The sequence below is a fragment of the Tinamus guttatus genome, unplaced genomic scaffold (genome assembly GCF_059628265.1).
Source record: "Tinamus guttatus ecotype Peru unplaced genomic scaffold, ASM5962826v1 Tinamus_guttatus_pri_ptg000030l, whole genome shotgun sequence".
NCBI classification, from domain to species: Eukaryota; Metazoa; Chordata; class Aves; order Tinamiformes; family Tinamidae; genus Tinamus; species Tinamus guttatus.
The window spans coordinates 2,749,785-2,767,351 of record NW_028288564.1 but is presented as its reverse complement, the minus strand read 5'-3'; the positions used below and the strand labels follow the sequence as shown (position 1 = coordinate 2,767,351).

General features: G+C 43.6%; 1 protein-coding gene across 2 annotated transcripts; it reads left to right on the top strand.

Annotated features, from left to right (window-relative positions):
- Positions 1 to 3,544: 3,544 nt before the first annotated feature.
- Positions 3,545 to 13,868, top strand: CHAMP1 (chromosome alignment maintaining phosphoprotein 1). 2 transcript variants are annotated; one of them, XM_088530134.1, is made up of 2 exons: positions 3,545 to 3,673; positions 10,340 to 13,868. In XM_088530134.1, exon 2 carries the CDS (start codon positions 10,401 to 10,403, stop codon positions 13,089 to 13,091), a length of 2,691 nt encoding a protein of 896 aa, XP_088386260.1. In that variant the 5' UTR covers positions 3,545 to 3,673; positions 10,340 to 10,400; the 3' UTR covers positions 13,092 to 13,868. The 2 variants fall into 2 exon arrangements, with proteins under 2 accessions (XP_088386260.1, XP_088386251.1); XM_088530125.1 differs by lacking the exon at positions 3,545 to 3,673 and adding an exon at positions 7,094 to 7,222.
- The last annotated feature ends 3,699 nt before the right edge of the window (positions 13,869 to 17,567 follow it).

Here is a 17,567-nt window from a genome sequence, read left to right as displayed (position 1 = left end):
ATACCAACCAAGCTTCTTTATTAAGTCTTTGACAAGAGACCTTATTAAACATAATTTGTAAGCCTAAGTGGAATACCTGCAGCTCTCTTTTCCACCTCCTTTGTGATTCCTTTGCACATGACTATCTTCCTGTTACAAAAGATGTACTGACTCTTTCCTGCTATCCCAGTTATGCCTATACTTTCATTCTCCATTATTTTTATTTTTATTTTTAGTTTTTAAGCTGCTTGGTACATGTCCACATCAGATTAGTCGTCTGAAATCTAGATCCCAGTGGAATCCTTTCTCAAAATTTGTGCCAGACAATCCAACTGACATTTTCCCGAATCCAGATTAGGTTTTAATTTATACGTCATACCATCCAGTTAATGTTTTTGCTATTTCAGCTATTTTTAAAGTTCTTTAGTGGGTTGATCTCACTAAATTATTGATCTCACTAAATTATTCCTCCCCAAGTGCAAGGTTCTGCACCTGGGGAGGAATAACCCCAGACACCAGTACAGGCTGGGGACCGACCTTCTGGAGAGCAGCTCTGCGGAGAAAGACCTGGGTGTCATGGTGGACGACAAGTTGACCATGAGGCAGCAGTGTGCCCTCGTGGCCAAGAAGGCCAATGGGATCCTGGGGTGCATTAAGAAGAGCGTCTCCAGCAGGTCGAGGGAGGTGATCCTGCCCCTCTACTCAGCCCTGGTGAGGCCGCATCTGGAGTATTGTGTCCAGTTCTGGGCTCCACAGTACAAGAGGGATGTGGAGCTTCTGGAGAGAGTCCAGCGCAGGGCTACAAGGATGATCAGGGGCCTGGAACATCTGCCCTATGAGGAGAGGCTGAGGGAGCTGGGCCTGTTCAGCCTGGAGAAGAGAAGGCTGAGAGGGGATCTAATCAGTGTATATAAATACCTCAAGGGAGGGAGTGCAGAGGACGGTGATGGTCTCTTTTCAGTGGTGGCCACTGATAGGACTAGAGGAAATGGCCGGAAACTGAAACACCAAAAATTCCATAGGAACTTAAGGAAAAATTTCTTAACAGTGAGGGTGACAGAGCACTGGAACAGGCTGCCCAGAGAGGTTGTGGAGTCTCCTTCTCTGGAGATCTTCAAAACCCGCTTGGATGCAGTCCTGTGCCACGTGCTCTGGGTGTCCCTGCGTATGCAGGGGGGTTGGACTAGATGATCTCTAGAGGTCCCTTCCAACCCTAAGCATTCTATGATTCTAAATGAGAGAGTTGGCAAATTATTGCTTTTTGTCGATATATTTCATAGCCTCTTCTATTGACACTTAAACTGAAATCTTTCAAAGAAGGTTCTTCAAAAATGCTTTCTTGATCTCCTCATGGAAATAAAGATACTTTTTCTAGTTGCTTCCAAACTACTTATTGGACATATTTTCTGACAGTCTTCATACTAGTAATGATTTTAGAAGATTTTTTTCATACATATATGTTGTTTCTCACTTTTTTTCTTTTTGGTTTAATCTTAATCTTTCTATCCAAAATAAATGTGTGGCACATTACATTACCACATACACACTGTGCAGTTGATATGCTGAATACTGTTTATATTACCTGTAAACCTTACTCATATGGAAGCCTATAACCCAATGTGTCATCAAAATGTTACATTTGTATATAGGAAAGCCGTAACAAAATGAGTTCAATACAGCTCAGAAAGAACCAGAAAATACTGTTGAAATTTCTTGAAAAGACAGTATCTTTGATGATCCACAAATCACTGGAGGCTAAGGGAGTATTTTGGATACTTACCCTGTTCATTTACTTCCCTATAACCATTCAGTATTTGCCACTGCTGCAGAGTTCTTATTACATGTTTTTGCAAAATGAAATCTATCCAAGGAGAATGGAGAAAAGGAATCATCAAAAAATTATGAAAGAAAAAGGAAATGAGTTGTGACAGCAACAACTACTGTTGTGTGCAGATTCTTTTGAAATGGTAATCTTTTTGTAGTATATAAGAGTATTGAACGAGTCAATGAAAGGCAGCTGCATCCTGCCCTTAGCTTTATTACGTTTCAGAAGGGCTTCACTAGTATTAAAAATACTGCAAATTTACAGAATCCTCATGAAAAACACCCTGGACCTTTGGACATGCTAAACATGCTGCAGTCTCCAGCCTGTCATGCTGTTTACTCTACTACTGATTTTGTTATGCAGTGAACCCCCATTCGGTTCCTCAAACTGCAGTTAAAGCTTTGAGATTTGAATTTGGGTGTTGATACCTGCCCCCAAGATATACTGGCCAAAAGACTGATAAAAGACTGATACAGTCAAAAGACTGATTATTTATTTACAAGTGCTAAACAAAGGCAATGCCAAACTGAACCCATAGTAGCAATGCACTCAATGATTCCTGCTGGGAGTCAGGGGGAGTATAAAACCATACAACAGGAGTTTCAGCTGTGGCTACCTGAACTAAGCATATATGTTAAAATGTCAGCCAAAACAAACAAACAAACAAAAAGAGGTTTTGGAAAAGGCGTACCAGCACACAGCTACACAAATAACACATAGGAGAAGGGTGACATGTCTTGGCAAAGTTTTGAGAGGGCCTACCAGCCACTTCTACTTTTGTGACTCCATTACAAACTAAAGATTGGCACAAAAAGTACTAAACTGAAGTAATTATGACTACACTCTATATATATACATATATATATGTACACACACACACACATATATATATATAAACATGCACAGGGAGAGAACAGGTCCAGTATGGTCCAATACTGCTGGTAAACATTTATGCGATGGCCTGAAAAGCGTTTTGTATTGCCCAAACTGTGTTTGTGTTGACAAAGCAGTGGCGACTTCTAGATGAAACACCAGCAATCTTTTCAAACAAACATCCCTGAAAACGGCTAGTAGGCATTGATGACTGGAAGCAACCATTTATATCATTCGTGAAGAAATCTCTTGGAAGCCGACGTTGGATCAGAGCAAGCCCATACGGACACGTTAGCGTGGTAAGGGGACCTCACACAGATGTTGAGCAAGTTGATGCACCCTGCGGGGACGCTGCCCGGACCAGCGGCCGTGCTGGTGACACCTGGGCAACGGCCCCTTCCTCGCGCTTCGCCACTTCTCCCTTCACAGAGGGGCCTAGGGTAACCGCCGTTGCTAACGGCGATAACGGTATCGGCGCACGGCCGGCTGCGCCCCGGGCCCCCTCGCTGACCGTTAACGGCCGCCTCCCAACTGCCGCGCCGCTGCTTCCCCCCAACGGCGGCGGCCGCCGCACGTGACCAGCGCCGCGCGCCGCCGCCCCCCCGCCCGGCTCGGCTCGGCTCGGCCCGGCTCGGCCCGGCCCGGCCCGGCCCGGCTGGGCTGCGCGCCCGCAGCGCGCGTGCTCCGCGGGGCGGGCGGGGGCGGCGCGGCGGCGCGCGGCGCCGCTTCCGGTTGGGCAGCGCGCGGGGCGGGCGGGCCCGCGGCGGCCATAAAGCGGCCGCTGTGTGGCCGCGCGCCTCCCCCCGCCGCCCCCTCCCCTCCCCCGCTCCTCTCCTTCCCCCCCACCTTCCCCTTCCTCCTCCCCCTCCTCCTCCTCCCCGCTGCGCGGCCCGAGTCCGCCCGCGCTCCCGGCCCGGCCTGCCGCTGCCGCCGCCATTGGAGGGGGTGCCCCAGCCCCTCCCCCGGCGCGGCGGCCATCGAGGAGGTGCCTGAACGGTGAGTGCGAACGGGGGGCGGGGGGGCCCCCGCGCCGCCGCCCCCGCGCCGCCGCCGCCGGCCCGCGGGGCCTGGCCAGCCGCGGCGCCCCCCGCCCGCCCCGCGGGCACCGGGCCTGCGCCTGCCCCTCGTGCGGCGCCGCCGGGGGCGGCCGTTGGGCGGGGGGCGCGGGCGGCGGTTGGTGGCGGCGCCGCGCGCGGCGCGGGGGAACAAAACGGGCGCAAGCGGCGGCGGCTGCGCGCGTGGCGGGGGGATGCGCGGAGCGCGCCCGGCCGTGCGGGGATGAAGAGGGGAGAGCGCGGCGGTCAGAGCCGCCCCGGCCCGCGGCGGTGAAGCGGCCGCCTCCGGGACACCCCCGCCGCGGACACCCCCGGGCGTAAAGTTAACGGAGCGCGAAGAGGGGCAGGTGGAGCCCCGCGAGCTCCGCGTCCCGCACGGGCTAAGTGCCGCGAGAAGCCTTAGGGCAGAGACTAGTTTTGTGCGGGGCCTCCCGTTTCACTCCGGTGGCAGAAGCAGCTGGGGGTATCGGATCGGATCATCCCCGTGGGAGGGATGCGGACAGAGCAATCCAAAGGTGCCACTCGATCGCATCCTTGTGCCTTCAGGGAAGATTAAAGCAAGTCTAACGTTGGGAGCCCTTTAGAGATGGATTCTGGAATAGAGGAGACCCAGTTGTTTCATCCACACTCACTTTTTGGGAAGGGCTGGCGGCAGTGGTGGCTGGTACAGGTGTCAGGAGGATTTGGTGCTTGAGACTGTGTAGAGCGGAGCTGCGCTGGGTGATAAGGTAAAGCAGCAGTTCAGCACCCGTAAAGTAAGAGAGGTAGCTGGAATATGGATTTACAGAGAGTGTTTTTTTTAAGTTGATATCTAGAGTTTGGCTTTCATTTTTTTGTTTCAATAAGCTATCTATGAACCTAATCTGCTTGAAGCTGGTTTGCTTTCAAAATGACTTAAATAGACTTTTAACCTGATGTCACCAGTAAAAGCTAATTGATTTAATATTAATTAATAGTTCATGACTAGATTTGGTGCTGTGGTTGATCCAGTAGCTCTTTATTAGCTCGAGTTCAACATTGTAGATCTGTGGTTTCCAGAGCCATTTTGGGAAGCCCTCAGTGTACTATTGTGAAGTTGGAAAGCACTATCAGAAATAAATGGAATTAAGCTTTTCTATCTGAACCTGATGTAATGTTGACATTACTTTATAGTATAAGCCATTGTTGTATCTTGTATTAGAAACTGATCTTACTGTGTGGACTTATTCTCTTAGCAAAGATGGAAATCTTGCAGAACTGAGCTGCCGCCCTTCATGTTTCTAAGTTGTCTACATCTGGGGCAAGTATTGTCGCTTTTCAACTTTCTTATGGCTTGAATCTTTCCTGAAAACATGAGCATGTGTAAAAGAGCTGTCTCATGACTGGATCTAGGATCCAGTATTTCCTCACGGTACATCTTGCAGTCTCCATTCCTGGTCACTTCAAGCGCTTAGTAACTTTTTTGACAGGTAATTTTAAGGACCTGGTTCGGCAGTCCTCGCTGGGGGGACTTTGCATATGTGGCCTGGCTGGCAGTTGTCAGCTCTGACATGAGGGCACAGTCAGGTTCCTGTGGATATTGCTGGATTAGCAGTAATGTCATTGTTGTCTGCAGTGGGTTGACAGTGCCTTCAACTCACCCTCTCTCTGCACTGTGAAGTGCCAGCCCTGTTGCACTGTGAGGATGTTTATGTGCAGCTTCCTCCGGGAGCTAAACTTCTATTTCTTTTGTCAGCCACAACACAAGGATGCAGCATCAAGGGAAGCATCATGTTACCACCAAACTGCCATTTACTTTTTGGCAGTGCAAGAACAACATGTCATTTTCCCATTTGCTTAAATGCAGCAGTAGTCTGGGTCTGTTCTTGCTAGTAGTTGTAAAAGCAATGGTGCAACTGTATCATCTTGTGCTAAGAACAGACTTCACTGCTTACGGTGGACCATGTTCAGTGAGAGAGGAAACTTGGAGAGCTAATGAAAATGAACAGCCACCTGTCCTGTGCAGCAACTGTGGTTGTGAGAGAAGGGCTGTGATGCATGACACTGTGTACAGGTGGGAGGGAGGAGAGCATTCCTAGAAGTACGTGCTCACATCCTTCCTTGCTTGATGAAGGTAAAGACCAATAGAGCGATGTCATGAGCCCAGTAGGAGGTTGCTCTGCTTCCCACTGCTATGTTGCCTGTCACTGTAGGGTTACACAGATGGCAGCGCAACTTTGGACAGCCGTCACTTCTAAGCCTCTGCTCACATTTACCTGTGGACTTAGGGAATTGCAGGAAATAGAGGAGTTCCTTCTTGAGGGCTTTCCCTGCTGTGCTGGTGTCATTGATGTGCCGCATATCCTCATTCTCTGCTTACATCTCACCAGGGTTGATTCTGTATCAAAAGGGAGATTACAGATCCTTCTGTTAGGGAGAACCAGGACAGCCAGATTTTGAAAGACGATATGTCAGACTACTTATTGCTGAATTCTGAAATTGTACATATCGTATTGAAAACAACCTGTAATTTTCTGTGGTCACAGGCAGTCGAGGTCTGTAACTTAGAGCCCTTTGTTTCCCTCTGGCACTGCCTTAGAAGTCTCAGAAATGACAGCTGGAGCTGCTGTCATTTTCCTCTGCACAGGGAAACTGCAGGAAGTTATTGAACATTGCAAAACTGAGTATGGAATGTGTTTATTAAAAATTACCTGAAATGATAAATATATATGTAGCTAAGGAATTGGAATGGCATTGAAAAGTGGAGGTATGTTACCTGCCAGAGTCATTTTGTCATGCCGTCTCATACATAGTTTCTTGCTAATGTACAGTATCTCCTGCAACCTTTTTTTTCTTTGATAACATTGGGAGGTGTATTTGAGGTGCTATAGGAAGTGCGGCTGGTTCTTCAGGGAGAGCCTCATAGATGATGGGATGCAGAAGGTAGATAGGGGGTATCTGAAAAGAGATGCAACAGCTGCTTGGGTAGATACTAGGAGGTCTGTCTGCTGTGTGCATTAGCTTGGGCTATTGCTCTAATTAGAGCTCAACAGAGATTGCTTTGGACTGACTTGAATTTTCTTTTTCAAATTCATCAAATTCAGAACAGCATACATTTTCTTTGAACTCTCTCATTACTTCTGGCTTCTTGGATACCTTCCTTTCCCCCAGGTCATGGCCTCAGCTTCACATATGCTGAAACATAGCAAGAAAAGTAGTGGTTATCATTCTTTCCTCAGATAGATGCCAGTCCTCATCACCAGTCCTTTTTTGCTGCCATTTTTCTGTTCTTCCTTTAGTGGAGCAGGTTATGGCCAGAATTACAATGTAGGAGGCAGGATCTGTGCCTGTGGAGAGAGGGGGAAGTGGTAGGAGTCGTTGTAGATGTGTGAAACAAAGGAATGGGGAGAGATGAGTGATGGAGTACCAGCTGAGACTGCTGCTGAGATCTCTCCAGGCAGCTCCTACAGTGTGTGATGGACACTGATCCGTGTCACTTGAGGTCAGCCAAAATCCTCAGTGAAGCTGAGAGGTGAGTTTGTGCTGAAACTTTTACTGTACTTAATACTTGTGGATATAGTGAGCTTGTTGGCAAACGCCTAGATCCTTAGGTTCAGCAGAAATATTCATGTCTCAGGAAAAGTTTGAATGAGTTTTGGCTACTGTATGTGAAAGTTTGATATTACAAACTCGAGAATCTTAGTGGAGGTTTCCTATGTGGTAGGTAGTTAGCCTGGAAGCAGAAACAGGACAGACATAAATGCTGAGCTTCAGGCTGCTTCAGTTACACTATGCTGTGTTCTCAGAATACATGGTTGGTTCTGTATTGCAGCCGTGAAAAGCTAGGAAAGTTGGAAGGGGTGCAGAAATACTGGTTAAGAAATTGAATACGTAGATGCAGTCATCTTATGTGGCCTGAAACAGCTATAATCACTGGGACAGGACAAGTCCTGTAACTAAGGGTTTTAATGAGGGCAATAATAAATTGCCCTGTTTACAAAATAGACAGGATTTGGCAGAGTGTCCAGAGAAAAGCTGGCCTGGGGCTTTATGAAACTATTGTCTGTATCTAGCCTGTGGGCAACATGTTTGTCAATTCTAGGAGTCTTGAGCAGATTTGAAATAAGTTCTAGTTTGTCTCCCTTCCTCTGTTTCACAGGGTACCTGTATTCCGTGATAACGTAATCTTCCTCTTGAAAATCCTACTTTTCCTTGCTAAAGGCAAGGCAGGGTCTGAGAAAGGATCCACTGCAAGGCATGTTCTGGTAAAGGAGTGCAAGGAGGAGAAATTTGAACAAGCAGTTATCTGTGCAATAAGCCTGAGTATAGAGGAGGAGAGTAATGAGAAGTATGTAGAGACAATATCATTTGAATACAAAGGGGATACGAGTACTACAATACTTGAAGTTCTACAGTACTTAAAAGATGTCATGCTTTGATGTATGCTTAAATTCAGAAGTGATTTCAGAAGAAGGGGCCGTTTCTTCAGTGACTGCTAGCTTCAGTGTGTTGAAGTTACAAAACCAAAAGTGGTAAGTAATGGCAAGATAAGGGAAAGCACCCAAAACTCTTGGATGTTATTTTTATGCCTTTTAACATCTTCTGGAGATGAAAACAGAAGTTTCTAACTGGTGACCAGAAGTTTCTTCTGGTGACAAAGCCTAGCAGCAACTTTGACAATTTGTAGAAGGGGGTTAAGGACTCCCTTTTCTCCCTTTTGTATTTGAATAGAAAATGGAAATTTCTATTGTAAAATAGGATAGGTCTAAGTAAGAGGAGGGGAGGTTGGGATAAAAGAAGTGTTTTGTGGTCCGGACTGAATATGTAATGGGCATTTTAGTGCATCTTTTGGAAGTACATGTCTTTTGCATAGTTGCTGATAGAGCTGGGTTCTGCAATGCAGGACCAGAAGATCCTTCCAGTTCTATATTTGTAGAGCAGTCCAGTTGCTTCTCAGATATCAGTGCATGTGTGGATAGTATGCAGTTGGATGTTCTTTTTTTTCGCATATATGTAAAGGAAGATTGTTTAAGCTCTGTCCATGGTTCCGTCATGCTTACTGATTGGAGCTGCACCCATTTCTTTGAAAATCTACCTATTCCTGTGGCTTAATTGTGAAATGCATATGTATGGTGTGGACTAAGAAATTGCTCCATGAGCAACTGAACGAATGAACTTTAATTTCTTATGGATTTGTGCTCCATGTTGCTCAGCCCATATCACTTTCCTGTTTCTTCTTGTATCCACCTCGCCCTTTAACAGCATTGCTAGTCGGCTTTCATTCTGTCACTGCTCTGATCCCAAAGCTTCTGTTCCTGATTTTTGTGAAACTTGTAGAATATCAACTTAAGACTGTATTGCTTAGTCCAGTTTGATTGGCATTCATGGTAGGGCAATGTGCTCAGTTCCCTAAGAAAACAGGGAAAGTGCTTTTGGAATAGATTCAAAAAAATTGTTTTGGATGCATATTTTTAGATTAGCTGTTAGTCTAATGTATTTTTAGACAGAAAAATAACATTAAATTGACACAATAACACTGGCTGGAAGCTTATTTTGGGAATGTTCTGAGAGACCCCCCAGATTAGGCTGGTATCTTACGAGTGACAATCGTATAACAACTGTTTAATTTCAATCTACAAGGAAAAAAAATCAGTGTTATAAATATTGAGAAATGTCCAAACGTTCCTTTTCAGTAGAGAGATACCTCCCACAGTAGTTGAAAATGGCTTGCTGAATATGGTTAGACTGGGTCTTATGTTTATTGTATTAATGAGTAACTCATATTGGAATTAATGGAGTCTAGCCAGAGTGTTAAAAATTGGTTGCTTTTCAGATGCGATGCCTTTTTTGAGGTTTTATTATAAATTTCTTATTTTGTAAAAGCTTTCATTCCTTTGGAATGAGACAAAAGAAAATAGGCTTTGTACGCAGAGGGCTGTCAGCTATGCAGAAACTGCATAAAATCACTGTTGTTTTTGAAATAGCATTTTTGGTGTTCATAAAGGAGCAGATAAAATGATGTAAGGGAAAATATTTTCATAGTGGATAGAATCTTCATGAGCAGCAATAGTTTTTTTATATACTGTAATTAGCTCATGGAAAAAAGCATTTAACAGAGGAAAACAGAGCCTAGCCATGAGGATGCTATATTCTCCTTAGAAAAATTCTATGTGGCTTTGTCAAAAATGGCTTATTTGTTCTGAAATTTTATGACGAGGATGCAGTTTTGAAATGGTGTGAATGGCAGTGTTTCAAAGTACTTTTTGATTTAGGCTTAAATGCAAAATGTAAGTAAATTCAAATTTGGTAGGAAAGACCAACTGGGAAAGCAAGTTGTGTGTATCAAATGAAATGTGAAATTCTCTCTTCATTGCCTAAGTTCATTTCTTATGATTTGCTTGCAGATTTTTGCATTGCTGTAAAGGTCTACTGTTACAAATTTTGTTTTGCAGGCTCTATTGCTGTAAAATAATTTGCAAAATTTGCAGGCACTTTTATATGGTTATGAATGAATTAGTACCCATGCAAAAGTTATGTTTTCTAAAATGAAGTTGGGGATGAAAAGCACGTGAAGTTGTTTAAGAAGGACAAAAGAGTTAAAGTTAACATTGAGAGCTAACTATGCAGATTTTTTTCTCCTTTATTGCAGGAACTCTGAAGCTTACTCTTTAAAAGGTGCAGTGCTGTGAAAGCTGTTACACACCAGAGAAATGGACATGTTGCAGATACTGCGTAAAACCACAGAGCGCTTAGAATGTGATCACTGCAGCTTCAGAGGAACCGACTATGAAAACATACAGATCCATATGGGCACCATACACCCAGAGTATTGTGATGAAATGGATGCTGCTGGTTTAGGTAAACTCATATTTTATCAAAAAAGCGCAAAATTGTTTCACTGCCACAAATGTTTCTTCACCAGCAAGATGTATTGCAATGTATATTATCACATCACAGCACAACATGCGGCACCTGAAAAATGGAATGAGGAGCAGAAGGAACAGGTAGAAAGAGAGTCAGATTCCTCAAAAAAAACTGTTGGTTTCGAGCCACAGAAACCTACCCTTTCCCCTGAGTCACACAAGCCTGCCCTTTCTACTGAGCTCCCCAAATCTGAACCTGTTGTTTCTCCCAAACTTCAAAAATCATCCGTCTCCCCAGAGCCACAGAAGTCAACCCAGAGCATGTGCTCAGACCCAGAAAAGTCAGCCCAGGCCGTGTCCCCAGACCCTGAAAAGTCAGCCCGGGCCATGTCTCCAGATGCAGAGAATTTACTCTCTGCTGTGTCCCCAGACTCGGAAAACTCCGCCCAGGCTGTGTCCTCAGACTCGCAGAAGTCCTCCCCTGCAGCGTCCCCAGACCCGCAGAAGCCATCCCCGGCCGTGTCCCCGGAGCCGCGCCGATCCTCGCCGGCCGTGTCCCCGGAGCCGAGGAAGCCGGCTGCCGCCGTTTCCCCCGAGCCGCGGCGGTTCGCGCCAGCTGCCTCTCCCGAGCCCCGGCGGCATCCGCAGGGGCGCAGGCCGCCTCCCGCCGCCTCTCCCGAGCCCCGCAGGCCGCCTCCCGCTGCTTCGCCAGAACCCTGGGGACCCGCTCCCCCGCCGTCCCCCGAGCCCTGGAGGGCTGCTCCTCATGACGTGCAGAAATCTTCCACTGCTTCTCCCTGGGCTTCCAAGCCTGCCATGTCCATGGAAGCCCGCAGGTCTGCTGCAGAGCCCCGAAGGCCTGGCCCCGTTGTGTCACCAGAGCCCAGGAGGCTTGTTTCTGACTCGTGGAAATCCACTTCCTTTTCTGAATCCCAGAAGTCTACCCTCATTTCTACTGAGCCATGGAAGCCCATCTCATCTGTGTACCCTGAAGGCTGGAAACCTGTGCTTTCCCCTGATACGTGGAAGCATTCAACCCCTGTTTCTCCTGAACTTCGGAAATCTAGTCATACTGTTTCCTCTGACACTTGGAAGTCTTCTTTCTTTCCCGAGGTCCGTAAACCTGCTGCTTCAGTATCTCCTGAATCCTGGAAACTCTCAGAGTCCCGGAAATCTATGTTTTTTTCTGAAACTCAAAAAGCCACCTCTGCTGCTTCTTCTGAGGTTCAGAAACGGGGCCATTTCCCAGAACCTCGGAAAAGAGCTCTGTTTCCAGAGTCACGTAAATCTACCGTTGCTGCTGATGCCCAAAAACGTGCCGTGTTTCCTGAGCCCCAGAACCAGGTGTCTGCTTCTGCTCTTTCTACTGAAGCCCCAAAACACGCCCAATTTCCTGAATCCCAAAAGTCAGCTCCTGTTTCTCCTGAAGCCCAGAAGCATGCCCTGTTTTCTGAAGCCCAAAAACGTGCACCTGTTTCCCCTGAAGTTCAGGAACATAGTTCCTTTTCAGAATCTCAGAAATCTGCCTCTCCTGAGATCCAGAAACATGCCCTCTTCTCTGAGTCCCCAAAACTGGCTCCTTCTCTATCTTCTGAGACCCCCAAGCAAGCTCTTTATACTGACTCTCAGAAATCTACCATTTCTCCTGATGCTCAGAAACATGCAGTATTTTCTGAGATGCAGAAATCTGCTGCTTCCTTATCCTCTGATGTCCAGAGACATACTGAACCTACTGTACCTGCTGAAATCCAGAAAAGCTTCCTGTTTTCTGAGTCTCACAAATCTGTTCCAGGTTTTTCCTCTGAGCCCCAGACGCCAAGTGAGTCTGGTGAAAGTGACTTCCTTTCTCAGAGTTTAGATGATCAAAAACCACTCGATGATTTATTTTCACCAGAGGAACAATCAATATTAGCCAAAGAATCACCAGAAGACATGTTATATTCACGGCCCAAAAAGAAGCCCAAGAAGGAAAACCCGGAAAACTCAGATTCTGAGCTAAACAGCAGTGAATGTGGAAAAATAGAAATGGACTCAATGGAGATGAAGGAGCAAGAATCCAACAGTGACCAAGAGCAATATGATATGGAGTCATCTGATTACTGCAAAGAGAGTAAAATGGATGCAGCTACTCCCATGCCGCCACAGTGTGTGCTGCAGTTCACTGAAGAGAAGGAGGCTTTCATCTCAGAGGAAGAAATAGCAAAATACATGAAGCGTGGCAAAGGAAAGTATTATTGCAAAATTTGTTGCTGTCGTGCGATGAAAAAAGGTGCTGTCTTGCATCATTTAGTTAATAAACATAATGTTCAAAGCCCGTACAAATGCAAAATCTGTGGCAAAGCTTTTCTCTTGGAGTCGCTTCTTAAAAACCATGTTGCTGCTCATGGTCAAAGTTTGTTGAAGTGTCCACGTTGTAATTTTGAATCAAATTTTCCACGAGGCTTTAAGAAACATTTAACCCATTGCCAAAGCCGTCATAATGATGATACAGCTAAAAAACATTTGGACAGTCTTGAACCACTTGAAGAACAAATTTAATGAGTTTTTCTCTTATGCTAGAAAATCTTAATTTACAGAAGTGTTCAAAAGTGTTACTGTATGTTAACCAAGTAGTTTAGCTGATCTGACAAGTCAGAAGATGCATGGTTTATTGTACTATGTTTAACTTGTCTTATAGCTGTATTACTGCAATGATTTACTTTTGAAAAGTAATTTTAACCACACATTCATGTCTCTGTATTACCCATCAGTAAAGTCATATTTTATTTTTCAGATGTACTATGTTTCTGAAACCAAAATGGATAAAAATTAGTTTTGTAAAGATTTGTAAAACATGCAGGCAATTAAGGACCAGAGTGGCAAGCTATCCGTATATTCCTGTGAAGACTGAACTTGTTTTATTGAAAGTCTTATTTTTCAAAATGTTTTTATCAAACTCTCAAAGTTGAAATTCTCGTAAATTGAATGCAAATGAGCCAGGCTTGAGAAACTGCCAATTTTCTGAAATAATTCTGCCCTAAGGTTGTTATTGAGTGTATGACCATTTGTTGGAAATCTGTCACACTCAATTCTCTGCCTTATTTGTCTCAGATTTAGGAGCATCAAGGTGCTTATTTTGTGATTTTGTATTTTGGCCATGTTTTAAGCATGTACTAATATACACTAAATTGATGGATTAATGTCAGACTATGTATAGCTCAACATTTTCCCTTGATAATTCGGATGTTTGTTATGTCAGAAAAAAAAAACCCTACATTTCTTGTATCTGGTGAAATGTTATGCTTTAATCTTTTAACAATAAAACCCCAAACCTGGGCACTGGCCATTGTTCTTTTCTTCCAAATCTGGAGCAAAACCTTGAATGTTCAGGTAAGTCCCAGCCTTTCAAATATTGGTTGAATAGCAACATGCAATGCAAAATAACATTGGAGTTCTGTTATAGATACTACAACTTTTTAGTCATCAGCATATGAAAGCAAGGTTTGTTGAAATTATATTTCAGAAAAGCGTTTTAGACATGAATGGAGAAAAACATGGAAACTTAGAATGTGTGCATTATTCAGCTTGCTTGGTACTTAAGTATTAGCTGTTCAAAAATTGTCTCATAATTCAGCAGGAGTGTGGACTATATGTGGAGGATAGTGCAAGGAAAGTTTTGAGCAGGGTTAAATTAACTCTAGACTTAAACTGCTGTAAATACTGGCTTAGAGTATGAATGTGATAATGTACAGAAGCTTCTTCAAACTGAGAAAATTTTAGGCTTATGATCCTACCTAAGAGCTTCAGAGAGATTTGGCTGAAGCCTGGATCTGGTACCTCTTGTGGTTTCGAAGGGAGTTCTGGCATGGAGGGAGAAAACCTTTAAAGCGTTTACAAGTCTTCTAATGCAATGCGACCTGGTAAGATCCTGCTTTCTTGCGTGGGCCTCCTGTTCTAGCTGCGGTGCCATTTCCTCCTCAATTTCTCCTAGTACAGAACTTTGCCAAAACCTTATGGAAATTGAAGGGCATTTCTGGCATATATTTTTTGTCCAAACTAAGTATTCTTTCCAATAATAATACTAGTGTGTCATCCTTAAAATGTGTGGGAAGGATCTGCCAGAACTCCATCTAGCTAATTTTTCTAAACAACTCTAGGGCATCAGTAGATCAGCCTGAGGCTTTGTTGTTTCCCTTTCAGTTGACCTCCAGTTACAGATGCAGAAGAGATGTTGAGTGCCCTGAGCGCAAACAATAGTCATTCTTTTCTGCGATGGGAAAGAAATGCAAGTGAACTACCGCAAGATTTATCAGTGAAAGAAGTTGTTTAAAATATGCCTATTGCTGTATTTCAGCCCTTCAGGGTATACTCTGCAATAATGTCAGCTGAAATTGTTATAGTAAGCAAATACAGTTTATGTAAACCGTGGGCTTCTGTATTACATTGCTGGGGCATTTTGTGAAAGCTCTGTGTGGAGGGCTGCTGTCTTCACTCATGCCTGGACCTTGTGGTCAGTGCTGCCTTGGTAGTTCTGAGTTCAGTTTTGTGTTGGAGGTGGGTTGGGATGGGAGATGGTAAGTGGGGCAGACACAAAGATGATGTGTCATAAAAATACTACAGCTACTGCAGTTCTTTCCTTTTTTTTTTTTTTTTATTTTTTTTTCTTTTTTCTTTTCTTGAACCCTGTGGGCTTGTTACACCTGAAAGAAATGCAATTATGTACCTTAGATAACAACAACAAAAAAGCCTTCCTTTTTTTCCTATAGGCTATTTGTGGCCTATGTTGACAAGTGTGGTAAAAAAAAATATCTGTATACAGTCATTCATAGGTGACACACAAAACTGGGAAGCCATTACCATAGTAGAAATAAGAGGAGTCTCTTTGGAACCAGTGGGTTAGGGCCAGGGTTTAGAAGGGAGCAGAGGCTACAGCTCCAGTTGAAGTGGTGCTTGGCAGGGATTCAATTTAGCTTTCTGTAAGAAGACTAAAATGAAATTAAATTACCCAGTGTAATATTCATCTCAGAATTTTAGAAACTAAAAATCTTGTGGAATCTGTAATTGTTGCAGGTTTGCCACTGGGTTCATGGTTTTGTACTCTGGAGCTCTGTGTCACACGAGGACGCTGTGAGGTTGAGTATCTCATGGTTGCACTGAGGCGAGTACCTGAGGTCACCGCAGCCGTGGCTGTTCCTGTGTTTGTGTAGATTTAAAACAGAAAGGAGAGGGGAGCGAGTTTTGTTTCCTATTGTGCAGGACTTGCTGTTATGATCTGACCTGAAGAAGTTCCCGTTAGGTAAACTAATAGAGAAATAGCCCCTTTGAAGCATAAGCATATAAAGCATTTCAGTGTTCGCTGTTCATGGGGAATGAGAAAGGTCTCCCCAAAAAGTACCCTTACCAGAGCTAAGTAAATCCATTTTAATCTTGGGGAGTGAAAAATTTAGGAAACTTGAGTGTCTGAACAGCACAGAGGCGAGGGTGCAGTATGTCACCTGAATTCTAACCTTTCTATATAAGCTTTGTAATAGGCTTTAAAAGCATTTAAAAAGTGGATTTTTTATCTGTGAATTTTATATCTACACACACACATGTATGTAAGCCTTTTGCAGTGCAGGTATAATACCTTGTGTTTTTCTTTCCATGCATTTTCCTTCCTTTACATTAAGTAGTTTCTTTTTTCTTTTCTTTCTTTCTTTTTCTTTTTTTAAACATGCCAGATTCTAAAGTCAGGGAGAAACCCAATTTTTCTTTTTTAACTAATAGCACAAGCTGCCTTGGCTGCCACTTGGAAGTTGTATCAGTCATCTCTAAAGGTCACAAAAGTAGGCACCCAATATATAAAAGCAAAAAAAAAAAATCTAAATAGAGATACCTACTTTCTCAATGTTATTTTGTAAAACTTGTAGGATTTTAGAATGAGTTGCTACATACTGTTTGTGTAAACTTCAGTGCATTGTGTGGCTGCTCTATGTACTGTGGAGAAAAAAGTCCAGTCAGTAAAGGCCAGCAGGAGTAGCTTATCCATGAAAACACAGAAATTTGTGAAAATTGGTTTTCTCTGCTAGCCAAGAATTAGAAAACACTTTTTTTCTTGTCATGACAAATAATACAAGTTAATGAAAAACAGCATTGTGAAATTATTTCCTCATTGAAGCATATACCCAGTATATGCATGATATAATACTACTAGTAAACAACTTTAAGATTATTTGTATTTTTAATAGATTTTAATGTGTATATATAGATTATATGTATGAGTGAGAAAATGCTCTTGTAAGTAACTTTTTGGCAAAATGTCAATGAAAACAGTGGTTCCTTTTATACCACCTCAGTCTCTGGGGAGGAATCTCTTGTGCATGCTTGGAAGGGCACAGAACGGAGTCCCTTTCATGCGGAGAGCTTGATGGAAAGTGCAAGATGGAAAATAACAATAAAGAAACTTCAGAGAATGGTATAATTCCTTTTTTTTTTTCCCATGTAAATTAGCTGTGAACGTATGTGCAATATAACTGTATCTTCATTCTTTACATTGCAAAAAGAGTTAAGTAACTATTGAATATACAGTCATGTTTTTAAAGTGCATTTTTGGAAGCTTTCAGTCCAAAACAGTATTCTATACAGAACTTGAGTATTTTTTTTTTTTTTTTAGCACAAGGCATTTCTGTTGAGAATTTCCACTTGTTTTCCTTGATGTCTGTGAAGAAGTTTTTTGCAAGAGTTATTGCTTCAGTAACAAATATTCCTTCTCTAAACATGCTCCGAAGTATCTAGATGTGTGTCTGGATATAGCGCTCTGTTGTTGAAGCTCTAAACCAAATTGTCTGGAATGTAACCACTTGAATGTGAATATTCATGAAATGCTAGTGGTATTGGATGAGCAAATTAAGCAGTGGAAAAATAGTCGTTTGCCAAAAACTGGAGAGTCTTTAGGAGTCAGTAGTAATGTTTTAAAGCAAGAATATTGTGTATCCTCTGTTCTGAGAAAGAGCCTCTGAAATAATCAAATAATCTAATTTTCGTTTAGCAGAAGCC

Excerpts from the sequence above, each read along its gene's own strand:
- CHAMP1 (XM_088530134.1), top strand. The coding sequence starts at position 10,401 with ATGGACATGTTGCAGATACTGCGTAAAACCACAGAGCGCTTAGAATGT.